The sequence below is a fragment of the Tursiops truncatus genome, chromosome 19 (genome assembly GCF_011762595.2).
Source record: "Tursiops truncatus isolate mTurTru1 chromosome 19, mTurTru1.mat.Y, whole genome shotgun sequence".
Taxonomy (NCBI): domain Eukaryota; kingdom Metazoa; phylum Chordata; class Mammalia; order Artiodactyla; family Delphinidae; genus Tursiops; species Tursiops truncatus.
The window spans coordinates 53,807,048-53,821,147 of NC_047052.1; the positions used below are offsets into that span (position 1 = coordinate 53,807,048).

Sequence of the window (14,100 nt, forward strand, 5' to 3'; positions counted from 1 at the left end):
CCTTTCTTTCTGCATTTTCTGACTTCTATGATTAAATATTTTCTTTGACTAAAGTTTTCTACTGACAAAAGGCAGGCAGAGAGAGCATCGAGGGGGGGCTCTGTTCTGGGAAGTTCCCATAGGGTCCTTGGTTACAGGTTCTCATTGAGGCATGTGCATCATTGGAAACATCTTTCTTTTATATATATAGCTTTATGAGATCAGTGTTTGGTCTGTGAATAAAAATATGGTGTTTTGTGTCTGGTGGTTCCTTGGGTGTCTCATATGTATTTTGCCCTCAGGCATGATTTATTAGAGTTTGGAATGTTTTCTGGTATTTTATAGCAGGATGAGTGAATAGGGGTCATATGGAGACTGTGTTGGATTTATGAGATTTTGTAAGTTTACTTGAGCCCAGAAGGGAAATTATGAGTAGTAAGCTTGAAACGGCAGAACGTGTTCATTAGAGAGACTCTGGTAGGTATGTATCTGTGGGCACAACTTGAGAAGGGCCATTAAGTTCTTTGATGTAGGAAAGATTGTTCCAAGAATCAGAGTGCCAGCAACACCACAGTGATCTGCATTCCAGAGGCACATCCTTGGGAAATGTAGCTGCTACTTTCTTGCTCCCAGGCCAGTATTGGTTCTTCTACTGTCCTCTCCCTACCTGTCTCAACAAAACACACGCACGCACACACGGTATAGAGAACAGGGAGCCCTTATGCTTTGTGGGTGGGAATGTAAATGGTTCAGCTCTTAGTGAAAGCGATATGGAGTTTCCTATAAATTAAACAAAGAACAGGCACACAATTTGTGAAACCCACCTGTGACTAGATATCCAAAGGAAACAAAATCATTCCAGTGAAGAAAATATTTGCACTCCAATGAGCATTATTGCATTATTCCCAACAGTCTAGATGTAGAAAGACCCAAAATGTCTGTTGACAAATGAGTGTATATAGAAATTTATATCAGCCATAAATTATTATTATGACATTCTGGCATTACTGCTACTATTTCTGACATAATTTTGGTTGAAGAAGACACACATTTTTTATGGAAACTAGAAATGTCAAACTCATAGAACCATAGAGTATAAAGGTTGTTATGAGGACTTGGGTGGTAGGGCAGTTGGGGAGATGTTGGCCAAAGGTTACAAATAGTTCAGTTGTGAAATGAATAAGTACAGCATGGACATCCAATGTACAGTATGCTGACTGTAGTTAATACTGTGTTACTATATAGTTGGAATTTGCTGAGAGAGTAAAACTTAAATGTTCTCACCCCGCAGACACACGTGGGTAATTGTGGGTTGATGGAAGGGTAAATTACTTTATTGTGATAATTATTACACAGTGTATACATCTGTAAGATAATCACATTGTGTGCCTCACGTGTACAGCGTTGTTATTTATCACCTGTACCTCAGTAAAGCTGCAAAAGAAAACTAAAGTGCTAGGTGTGCTGGGCTTGCCTGCTCTGAGTGGTGCTCAACCCAGGCTTCACATTAGATTGCTGAGGCGTTTTGTATATACATGTTTTGTACCCTCTGACCAGAGATTTCCCTTCATATAGTTGGTATGTGGTCCAACCTCAATAGTATTTAAAGTGTCCGAGGTGATTCCATTCTGTATCCATCACTGAGCATCGTTATTCTGAGTCCCCCCATTCCTGAGGGCTGAGATCTGAGCTGAGGGTGAGGGCTGTGCTCTGCGTGGGGCTGGATCAGGGCTGGTCTGTGACCTGCAGGGGATCGTCGGGTCCAGCTGAGGTGCCCGCTGCTGCTGGGTACGTGAGGGCCTCACCAGGAGGGGAGCGAGATCTGAAGAAAGGGTGGGAAACTCCTGTGTTGGTCTCTGTGTGGGAGTTACTGTCCTGAGCCCCTCCTGGGACAGTGGGCAGCGGACTGTCTGTTCCACATGGAGATATCTTCCTTGTGTTTATGGTTGTGGTACAGGAATGGGGTCTTTTGATTCTAAGCATGTTTTCATCTTTCAAGATTGTCCTCTGAAGACTCATGTTGCCTGAGGAAGAAGCCCGGAAGAGGAGGGAGAGGAAAGAAAAGGAGCCAGGAATGGCTGTTTCTCAGGTAAAGTCATATTTTCATTTGATTCTCATTCTGTTCTTTCTGAAATGCCCTTCTTTGGACTCGCTAATCTTGTCTGACTCTGAAGTATCCTGGTTGACACTTGTACTTTCACAGTCACCAAGAGCCTTCCCGCAGTCCCTGTCAGCTCCACTTAGATTTCATTTCCCTATGACAGAGTGATCTGGACGAGGAGAGCCAATGGTTTCCACTGGGCGTAGTCCTGGGCAGGATTGGAGATGTGGTGTCAGAGCTGTTGGGCAGCAGTAATTGTTCTGGGGTCCCATGTGGATGCAGTGTCCGCTCTCTATAAACCAGGATAAAGAAGCTGCATGTAGGAGGGTGGGAGGGAGACACAAGAGGGAGGAGATATGGGAATATATGTATATGTATAGCTGATTCACTTTGTTATAAAGCAGAAACTAACACACCATTGTAAAGCAATTACACTCCAATAAAGATGTTATAAAAAAAAAAGCTGCACGTAGGAGTCAGGTCTTAAAATGCACAATACCTGGTAAAATCTGGATATCAGACCAATTAGGAGAAATTTGTTCTGGCTTTTTCTAAGGCAATTGAAACTAAATGTAGCTGACTTCAAAATCTTAATAATAGGGAATGGAAATGGTCAGTTCAGAGACAGACGTCAGTGGTAGAATGTGTTTTAGTCCATCATTGAATTTAAACTATGAAATCAACCTAAATCTCTGACAGTTGGAAATTCTTTAAATCACTTTCACACCTCCATTCCTCAGAAATTGTCTTTTCACTCTTTGGATTGCATCCTTTGACACACAGTTTCTACCTTTGATGCAGGCAGTGTTCCAGCTTCATTCTTTTGTTAGTAGATATCTAGTTTCTTAGCACCATTTGTTATTGAGACTCTCCTTTCCCTGTTGTACAGTCTTGGCATCCATGTCAATACATTTTGCATATATACCAAGGAGTATTTCTGGTATTCTAATCTGCTCCATTGTTTTATGTATCTGCGTTTCTGACAGTACCACATCATCTTGATTACTTTGTAATTTTTTTTTTTTTGGCGGTATGTGGGCCTCTCACTGTTGTGGCCTCTCCCGCTGCAGAGCACAGGCTCCGGACGCGCAGGCCCAGCGGCCATGGCTCACGGGCCCAGCTGCTCCGCAGCACGTGGGATCCTCCCAGACCGGGGCACGAACCCGTGTCCCCTGCATCGGCAGGTGGACTCCCAACCACTGCGCCACCAGGGAAGCCCTGTAATATGTTTTGAAATCTAAAAATGATGGCCTCCTTCTTCTTTTCCAAGAGTATTTTGGCTCTTGGGGTCCCTTGAGATTCCCTATGAATTTTAGCATTATTTTTTCTATGACTGCAAAAATTGCCATTGAAATTTTAATGGGGATTCTATTGCATTTATAGAACACTTTGGGTAATACTGTCATTTTAAGATTCATAAGTCTTCCAGTCCATGAGTACAGGGCGTCTTTTAATTTATTTGTATCTCCATGGATTTCTTTTAGCAACGTTTAGTAGTGTTCAGTGTACGAGTCTTTTACCTCCTTAGCTAAGTATTCTATCTCTTTTGATGCTATAGTAAATAGCATTGTTTTCTAATATTTTTTGATATTGTTCATTGTGTATAGAAATGCAACTGATTTTTCTGTGCTGATGTTTTTGTTTGTTTGTTATTTGTTTTTTCTGCCGTACGTGGGCCTCTCACCATTGTGGCCTCTCCCATTGCGGAGCACAGGCTCAGCGGCGATGGCTCACGGGCCCAGCCGCTCGGCGGCATGTGAGATCCTCTCAGACCGGGGCACGAACCTGTGTCCCCTGCATCAGCAGGCGGACTCTCAGCCACTGCGCCACCAGGGAAGCCCTGTGCTGATGTTTTTTTTTTTTTTTTTTTTTTTTTTTTGCTGTACGCGGGCTCTCACTGTTGTGGCCTCTCCCGTTGTGGAGCACAGGCTCCGGACACGCAGGCTCCGGACACGCAGGCTCAGCGGCCCTGGCTCATGGGCCTAGCCACTCTGCTGCATGTGGGATTTTCCCGGACCGGGGCACGAACCTGTGTCCCCTGCATCGGCAGGCGGACTCTCAACCACTGCGCCACCAGGGAAGCCCTGTGCTGATGTTTTTATGCTGCAACTTTTGTAAAGTTTTCTTTTGAAGTAGTCGTTTTTTTTGTGGGATCTTTTTGTTTTGTGTATATAAAACCTTGTCACCTGCAAAAAAACAATTTTAACTTTTTTCAATTTTCATATCTTTGATTTCTTTGTCTTGTCTAATGGCTCTAGCTAGGACGTTCAGTACTTTCTTGAACAGCAGTGTAGACATCTTTTCCCTTTTAAAAAATATTTTATTTTATTTTATTTTTTTGGCCATGCTGTGTGCCATACAGGATCTTAGTTCCCCTTCCAGAGATCGAACTCATGCTCCCTGCGGTGGAAGCATGGAGTATTAACCACTGGACCGCCAGGGAGGTCCTGCTTTTCCCTCTTTTGTTGTAAGCATTTAACATTGTAGACCTTTTTTTTAGGCCGTGCCATGCAGCACGTGGGATCTTAGTTCCCTGTCAAGGGATCGAACCCACACCCCCTACAATGGAAGCACAATCTTAACCACCAGAGTGCCAGGGAGTCCTTGACTTTTGTTTTAATACAGCTTTGACTGCATGTTATAAATTTTAGTATGTTGCGTTTTTATTCTCATTCAAATATTTTTAAAATTTCCTTGTGATTTCTTCTTTGACCCATTGCTTCTTTAAGAATGGGCTGTTTAATTTCCTCATTTGGGGGATTTTCCTGTTTTCCTTCTGCTCTTTATTTCTAGTATCTTTTCATTGTGGTTGGAGAAGATACTTTTTATGATCTCAACCTTCTTAAATTTGTTAAGATTTGTTTTGTGGCCTAAGATGTGGTCTTTCCTGGAAAATGTTTCATGTGTGCTCTAGAAGGATGTGTTTTCTGCTGTCATTGGGTGGAGTGTTCTGTACATGTCTCTTAGGTACAGTTGTCCTATATTGTTGTTTAAGGCCTCTGTTTCCTTATTGATCTTTTTGTTTCTATCTGTAGGTAGAGCTAGGGTGTTGAAGTCTCATACTGATATTGTGCTGCTGTCTACTTCTCTCTTCATCTCTATTAACGTTTACTTCATTTGGGGGGGAGCTCTAATGTTATATGTGTTTATAATTTTTATATCTTCTTGGTGATTTGTACCTTATATCATTATATAACAGCCTTTGTTTCATGTCAGTTTTTGTCTTTATTTTGTATGGTATAATATAGTCACCTGTGCTCTCTTTAGGACGGATTATCTTTTTCCATCCTTTAACTTTTTGCCTGTCCATCTCCTCAGATTTGTGAACGTTAACTGTTCCAACTCTCTGACACATTTTCTGTTTTTCTCACTCTTGTTCTCTGTTTTTCCTGTTATTTCTTCTAGTTGCCTCTACGCAGGCACGTCGTACCGTGGCAAAAGGCAGGAGACCTAGTCAGCCCCCTTCACTCCAGGGTAGTTACAGAGAAACGCATCAAGTGTTTTCTTTTGATTATGGTGTATGGTGAAATGTTCTAGTTAACTGATTAATACCTTCATATGTCAATTTTAGTGGATAAAATTGTATTTATATTTTTGAATATAGGTATCTATTGAGATCAGAGTTAAAGTATCCTATGTTTTCATGTTAGTACCATTTACTATAGCTGATACGTTTTCATTGTCCCAAAGATGCTGAAATTCACTTGAATAAAATTGATGATGAAAAAAATGATGCAAAAATATGTCCAGAGACAGCTCTCATTTCAGTTAATTGTGTGTTTACATATTTATGCAAGAGTTTGTGAATGTTCAAGTGCATGGTTTGATAAAGGACATCATGATTTTATTACTGCGTAAGATATCTTTTTCAGTTGAAATGATGTCTTAAATATATTCCATGGCCTTGAATTTTTTCTACACTCTCCTGTTAATGTTTTTTGTTTTCTCTTTCATTTTTTAAATGTTTTTTGGCCACACTGCTCGGCTTGCAGGGTATTAGTTCCATGACCAGGGATTGAACTTGGGTGCTCGGTAATTAAAGTGCAGAGTCCTAACCACTGGACTGCCAAGGAATTCCCTTAATGGTTTAAATAGTAATAATATTACTAACATTTTATGTACATTTTTGTGTGTGCCCACATCTGTAGTGACCTTTCAAGGTTTCTCCAGGAATTCTCTGTCAGTGTACTTTCACTGGTCTTTCTGTTACTAAATTTTCTGCTTCTTTAGCTTCAATTCCAGAGCCCAGCCACCTTAGTTCATATGCTTGCTCTGTCATTTCTTAGCTTCTTAACCTCAGTTGCGTTGCTCAGACTGTCTCTGACAGTTTTCTCCTCTGTAAGATGGGAACAGATCTTACTGTAAAGAGCTGTTAGGTTGATGACAAGCTCACATGTATAAAGCCTTTAGAGTAGTTTTTTGCATATAGGAAGTATTCAACCACTGTTAGTCATTGCTGTTGTCGTCATCATCATAATTTAAGATTTTGACTTTTTTTAAAGCCACTGTGGACTTAAGACATCACTCATTCTATAGCTCATCTAGATATTGAGTATCACTCAGTATGTAGAACATAATATGTAATACTTCTGCATATATATAGACAATCCATTCTTGAATTTTATTTGTATGTATTTCATATATTTCCACAAAAATGAAAACTCCACATTAATTGGAAGATATCATAATCTCATGAAAAAGCATAAGAAATTAAAATTAGAGACTGATAATTTGCTCCAAATACCTTTACGTGGATTTGTCAGAAAACGTACTTCAACTGAATTCATCCTTACCCCTCTCTTCTTGTCATTTTGTGTGCAAATAAGAACTCTCCCCAGGACCCCCTGGTGAAATGTATTTTCATTTCAGGAACAGTTGACATTCAAGGATATTGACATAGAATTCTCTCAGGAGGAGTGGGAATGCCTGGAACCCGCTCAGCAAGCCTTGTACAGGGACGTGATGTTGGAGACCTACAGGAACCTGCTCTCCCTAGGTGAGGATAACTTCCCTCTAGAAGTAGCGATCTTCCCTTGGTATCTTTGCATTTCCTTTGTGTGCCTCATTTGAGCTGGTTTTCCTTGACTGATATGAAATCCCTGTTGACTCAGATGTGAAACGCTTCATGATATGGCATCAGGAGCATAAACCTACCTTTTCTTACGATGACCTGCGCACTTCATGATGCATCAGGGGTTGTTCCAGAGCCCATGTAGTTACGGCAAGCTTTTGATACACCCACTTTCCTGTTTTCTACCCATGGGCTTTTGATTATGGAGTTCTAGGAAAAGAACTATGTTTCTGCATATTATACTGTTCCCTGTGTATTCAGAAGGAGGCAAGTAGTGGATGAATTTTTGAAATACTTTTCTAGACCCATTGGTAATGTCCTCCATCCTCTGGTGAACAAAGAACTAAGTTTCCGGAAAATCCATAGCTGATCATGTTTCTTGTTCTTAACTGGAGGAATTTCTGTTTCTGAATATTTTACCCACTTTGTAGCAAGAGAAAGAGCCCTAGGCTGTAGATAGTGAGGTGAGTGCCTTTGGGATTGTATCAAAGTTTGAATGTAGGTCAGATCTCAGAAGGGCTGAGGGGAAGCCTCATTATTATAATAGTGTTTGAGAAACTCTGAACACTCCTGTTGGAGAGTTCTGTGAGAATACCAATGTTTGTTTATTATTATGAACTCTCAGAGGGAAGTTTTTCTTCTCCATAACTTATCACTCTTTCAACATGTAAAATGCATTCTTTCACCCTGCAGTGGTGCTGCAGCTCCTACAGAGACAAAGGCAAAGTCTTTATCATGATCTACAACGGTCCGTATCTGGCTCCCGTGAACTGGTTGTTGCTTGACTTTGAGGAGTGTGAGGCGGGCTGTTTTTCGTTTCTCTTTTAAATAGTACCACATTTTATTAGTGTCATTTATTGATGTCTGTGTGTTGTGTTGGCAGCAGGGGGAAAAACGGTCAGCTTTCTCATGCATTGAATATGACGGTAAAATTTCCTCAGTGTGCTCCTGCTGGCTAAGGGTGGCCTGTGGTGAAAGTTGAAAGCCAGTTCCCATTCCTGGAACATGCCCAGCATGGGCTAGGAGGCGCTTTGTGGAGGGAGGAATCCATCCCCTCCCTGGCACTCGTATCTTGCCTAGGGATGTTCAGCAGAACAGGTTGCCAGTCCGGGCTGGCAGCGGCCCTGAGCAGAGAAATGCCCACCAGGAGGGTCGAGACCAGGCCGTGAGTCTGGCAGGCTGGCGGTGAGTCCCTGCTGCCCAGTGATCCCAAAGCCTCCCGCTCAATTGAGTGCCAGTTGTCCGAAGCGAGCTGTTTTATTGGGGTTTCTGGCCCCCTCATCTCTCCCTCAGGGCATGATTTTATTGGAAGCTCAGTTCTCAGTCCATATAGATAAGAGCTGATGCCTCCAGACTCAATACCTGAACCTTTCCCAGTTCCATCCACATTTGATGTTTTTAGGATACGTAATCAGAAGATGGGAGACACTGGCTGCCCTCTTACTCCATCTGGCACCTCAGAACCTGCATGGAGCCGTCTCAGGCCCTGTCTGCTTATTTAGATCCCTCAGCCATTTCTTGTGTTCTGCTTTTGCCACAAACTGCAGGATGTGTGTAACAGCCAGTTTGAATGGATCGTATGTAACTTTTACTTAGGAAAACTGTAAAGATAATGGACAGAGAGATCCTTTTTTTAATCCCCAATCTTTCATGAGGTGACTATGTGAATATTTCAGGGCTTTACTTTGGCATCTGTGGGTAAAGCTCATGGTTCCATCTGAAGGTCCTATAGAATCTGACACACATATCTTGCATTTTTTCCACTCGTGTACTGTGCTACCTAGTTGGGAAACGTATACCCTTCCTGATTTTGTACTCCTCTAAGTTTGTATGATTGTGCCTCTATAACTCTGTTTTTTTTTTTTTTTTTTTTTGCGGTACGCGGGCCTCTCACTGTTGTGGCCTCTCCCGTTGTGGAGCACAGGCTCTGGATATGCAGGCTCAGCGGCCATGGCTCACGGGCCCAGCCGCTCCACGGCATGTGGGATCTTCCCGGACGGGGGCACGAACTCGTGTCCCCTGCATTGGCAGGCGGACTCTCAACCACTGCGCCACCAGGGAAGCCTATAACTCTGTTTTTGAAATACATAGTCCAAGGCTCTGAAATTTTTCTAGTTTGTTTGCTGTGATAATCCACCCTTAGTTAATGGACAACTTCTGGTGGACTCTCTATGGAGTGGGTTTACTGGGTAACAGAAAATTCTTACAGAGAATGCTTTTCCTCATATCTTGTAACATTTTCCTGCTACACACAGAATCACCACTTCAGGCTATTTAGTGGAGAGTTCAGCATGTTCCAGGTTACCATCAGAGCCTGGCCGATTAGTCTTTCCACATTCTTTTTTCTGCTTTTGTGGAGTGACACAAAGGCACGTCTCAAGGGCACTGTGACAGTGTTTCATATACGCTAATGACCATTCCCTTTCAGCCTCAGTTAAATGGCATAGGAATTTCTCCTAAGAAAAGTGTCCAAGTTCACATCCCCATATTTGTGCCACTGTTGAGTAAACTGTTGTTGATGCCATATTTTTCATTACCTGTGTGTGCACCATCGTTCATTCTACGTCTACACCTAATTTTGAAGCATCTTAATGAGAGAGCTTATGAGGTGGAGTGACACCTCCAATGATGAACCAGAAACCATTTCCAGGAGGGATGCCTGAACAACATTTTTAGTTACACAGCTCACGTCTTCTTGCATCTCCTTTGAAGTTTTCTTTTTAAACTCTTGGAATTTTCTGTAATATTATGTAATTTATACTGCTTGTCTGGGTAGTCATGCTTAAGTGATGTTGTCTTAGTCTGTAGGTCTAGGTTCAAATCCTGTTTCTCTCACTACTTTCTGTGTCAGTTGGGATCATGTACAGAAAACTGTGAGTCTTCTGTCCTAATTTGAAAAATTGTGGTAAGTTTCTTCAAGCCATTTAAAGGAAATTATTGCTGTTAGATGCCTTAGAATAGTGCACGTTTTTAGTAAAGACTCAAAAGGTAATTTTATATATCAAGATATATTAATAGTGTGTCATGTTTATTGACGTCCCTTTGCATTTTATATCGTATGCTTCTTTTGTTTGTTTGTTTTGCAGTTTGTCTCAACGACGTCGTTTCTGAGCGTAGTTAATAAATTTACCAGTTGCTCACTCTTTATTGTGTATATTGTGGAGCCAATGAGCTGGATGTTTAAGGGCACTTCATAGGTTGGGAATTGCTCCATTAATTGGTTGTAAATGTAAATGGAGAATATTTTATTCATAAATATCTAATTTTGATTTACGGATGATTGGCTTTTAGATGTTTTATGCTTTTTCATGGATACATAGTTTTATAGGAGGTACTGAGAAAAATATTTTGTTTTTTAAAAAGTTGTTTTATCAAATTCTTCATTTTCTCTATGCTATATTTGTTTCCCAATTCTATCTGCAACTCATTTAGATTATTCATCAATATGCTAGTTTTCTTTTTTTCCTTTTATTTTGGCCATGCTGCACAGCTTGTGGGATCTTAGTTCCCTGACCAGGGATTGAACCTGGGCCCTCTGTAGTGAAAGTGCGGCGTCCTAACCACAGGTCCGCCAGGGAATTCCTGCTAGTTTTCTATTACTGACTGTTACAATATATTGTCTGCTATTTAGCAGTTATTTATGAATAATAGGTATGCAGAATATACGCATAGTGTGATGTTTTTTTCTCCTCAGCTATGAGACAGCAGTATGTTTACTGTTAATTGATGTGTGCTTATACATCATGGTGGAAATATACTTTCTTTGATAGCTAACAGAAGTTATTCCTATGTGAGTATTTTTGGCATACGTTGTTTGAAAGTACAGTACCCTAAAATTAATCACTTTTTCTTTAGTGAAGAATCATTCCTTTTGTGTTCCTAAAAACTTGAAGATCTTTGTTGGAAAGTTAATAACTTTGGTATAAGTGTTAGTTTTGGTGTAATGTCAGGTATTTAACATGAAGCGTTTATTTATGAATTAAAATGAATAGGCTACTTATGGTTCTTTTATCTTCTAGACATCTCTCCTATGCACGTGATCAAGAAATTACAACTAAAAGTAAACACTGGTAGAGGAGAAGTATTACAAAAAGTGATGTTGGGAAGACATGAAAGGAATAAAGTGAAACGTTTTAACCTCAGGGGAATCCAGGAAAATATATCTGACTTTGAGCCTCAGCAGAGAGATGAGGTAAGAAATTACAAAGGAACTCCTATGTCCCATAATGAAAATCCTACTGATAAGAGAGATGGACTTGGTAGGAGTGTTGCAGGAATTAAGCCTATTGAAAATAGGCTTGCATCAAGCTTTCGGGATGAATTGCATATATTTAAAAGTGAACAAAAAATTGGTGAATTTAATCAAGCTGACAAGAATATCAACAGTAGTGCCTCATTTTCACCACCTCAGACAGTTACTCCTGTTGTCCAGACAAGCATTTCTGATACAAATGGGAACGATTTTGTGCATCCTTCAGTACTGACACAAGACCAGAGGGCACACAGGGAACAACCTTACAAATGTAATGAGTCTGGCAAAACCTTTCATCAGGTCTCAAACCGCACTCGACATCAGATCATCCATACAGAAGAAAAATTACATAATTGTGATGTATGTGGCAAAGTTTTTAGTCAAAATTCAGACCTTGCAGTTCATCAGAGAACTCATACTGGAGAGAAATCTTACAAACATAACGTGTGTGGCAAAACCCTTGATCATGGCTCACACATCGCTGGACATCAGGTAATCCATACAGAAGAGAAGTTTTATAAATGTGACATGTGTGAAAAAGTCTTTAGTCACAAATCATACCTTGCCGTTCATCAGAGAATTCATACTGCAGAGAAACCTTACAAATGTAATGTGTGTGATAAAGTGTTTAATCACAACTCGAATCGTAGAAGACATCAGTTAATCCATACAGGAGCAAAACCATATAAATGTGATGTATGTGGCAGAGTCTTTAATCGAAATTCAATCCTTGCACTTCATCAGAGAATTCATACTGGAGAGAAACCTTACAAATGTAACGAGTGTGGGAAGGTCTTTAGTCGAAAAGGAACCCTTGCAAGTCATCAGAGAATTCATACTGGAGAGAAACCTTACAAATGTAATGAGTGTGGTAGAACCTTTTATCACAGCTCAATCCTCGCTCGACATCAGATAATCCATAAAGGAGTGAGAATATATAAATGTGATGTATGTGGCAAAGTTTATAGTCGAAATTCAAATCTTGCAGTTCATCAGAGAACTCATACTGGAGAGAAGCCTTACAGATGTAATGAGTGTGGCCAGGTCTTTAGTCAGAAAGCAGCACTTGCATGTCATCAGGCAGTTCATACTGGAGAGGATCCTTACAAATGTAATGTGTGTGGCAAAATCTTTCATCATAGCTCAAACCTCAGGAAACATCAGGTAATTCATAAAGCAGGAAAATTATATAAATGTGATGTGTGTGGCAGAGCCTTTAGTGTACGTTCATACCTTGCAAAACATCATAGAATTCATTCTGGAGAGAAACGTTACAAATGTAATGACTGTGGTAAGGTCTTTGGTAAAAAAGCAATCCTTGCAGTTCATCAGAGAATTCATGCTGGAGAGGAACCTTACAAATGTGATGAGTGTGGCAAAGTCTTTAGTAAAAAATCATCCCTTGCTAGCCATCAGGTAATTCATACTGGAGAGAAATGTTACAAATGTAATGAGTGTGGCAAAACCTTTCATCAGAGCTCAACCCTTACTCGACATCAGATAATCCATACAGGAGAGAAATTATATAAGTGTGATGTATGTGGCAAAGTTTATAGTCGAAATTCAGACCTTGCAATTCATCAGAGAGATCATATTGGAGAGAAACCTTACATATGTAATGAGTGTGGCAAGACATTTAATTACAGATCGAAACTCAGTAGACATCAGTTAATCCACACAGAAGAGAAATTATATAAGTGTGATGTATGTGGCAGAGTCTTTAGTCAAAATTCATATCTTGCAAGACATCAGAGGATTCATACTGGAGAGAAACCTTACAAATGTAATGAGTGTGGCAAAAGCTTTAATGATAAGTCAGCCCTCAGGCGACATCAGGTGATCCATACAGGAGCAAAACCTTATAAATGTGATTTTTGTGGCAAAGGCTTCTGTCGTAATTCACACCTTGCAGGTCATAAGAGAATTCATACTCGAGAGAGACCTTATAAATGTAATGTCTGTGGCAAGGTCTTTACTCAAAATTCACACCTCAGGATTCATCACAGGATTCATACTGGAGAGAAACCTTACAAATGTAATGAGTGTGGCAAGGTATTTAGTCAAAATCCAACCCTTGCAAAGCATCGGAGAATACATACTGGAAAAAAAACCTTATAGATGTAATTAGTGTGGTAAGGTCTTTATTCAGAATTCACTGCTTGCATCTCATTGTAGAATACATGCTGTAGAGAAACCTTTCAAAAATATTGAGTGCTGAAAAGGCTTTACTCAGATTTCAACCCTCACTACACATTAGGTAATAAATACAGAGGGGAAACCATATTAATGTAATATAGGTGGGAAGGACTTCCTTGAAAATTGACACTTTAAGTTCATGGGAGATTCATAGTGGTAGAAATCATGCAAATGTCTTCAGTGTGGCAAAGCCTTACCTATGATTGGATAATCCATGCTAGACAGAAACCATAGAAATGTAATGAATGTCTCAAAGTCTTTAGTCAGAATTCATACCTTAATATCCACCGAAGAATTTATACTGGAGAGAAATCTTTCAGATATAATGTGTGGCATATCCTTCAGTTTACTTTCAGTCCTACCTTACCATCAGGTAATCCATACTGGTGAGAGACTTTAAGTGAGGGTTTTAGCAGGTGTGCACATGTTACGCTTCCTTGGAAAAATCACGCTGGAAAGAATCAGATAAACGTATTTAGTATGACCAGGCCTTTGGAGAAG

General features: G+C 40.4%; 1 protein-coding gene across 1 annotated transcript in view; it reads left to right on the top strand.

The window, feature by feature from the left end:
- The window catches only part of LOC109548675 (uncharacterized), a 36,114-nt gene that overhangs the window by 6,203 nt on the left and 15,811 nt on the right, over positions 1–14,100 (top strand). The window contains exons 2-4 of the mRNA XM_033844606.2: positions 1,979–2,068; positions 6,950–7,076; positions 11,171–12,567. Coding sequence (XP_033700497.2) covers positions 1,997–2,068; positions 6,950–7,076; positions 11,171–12,567 — 1,596 coding nt within the window. The 5' untranslated portion in view covers positions 1,979–1,996. The remainder of the gene's footprint in view (positions 1–1,978; positions 2,069–6,949; positions 7,077–11,170; positions 12,568–14,100) is intronic.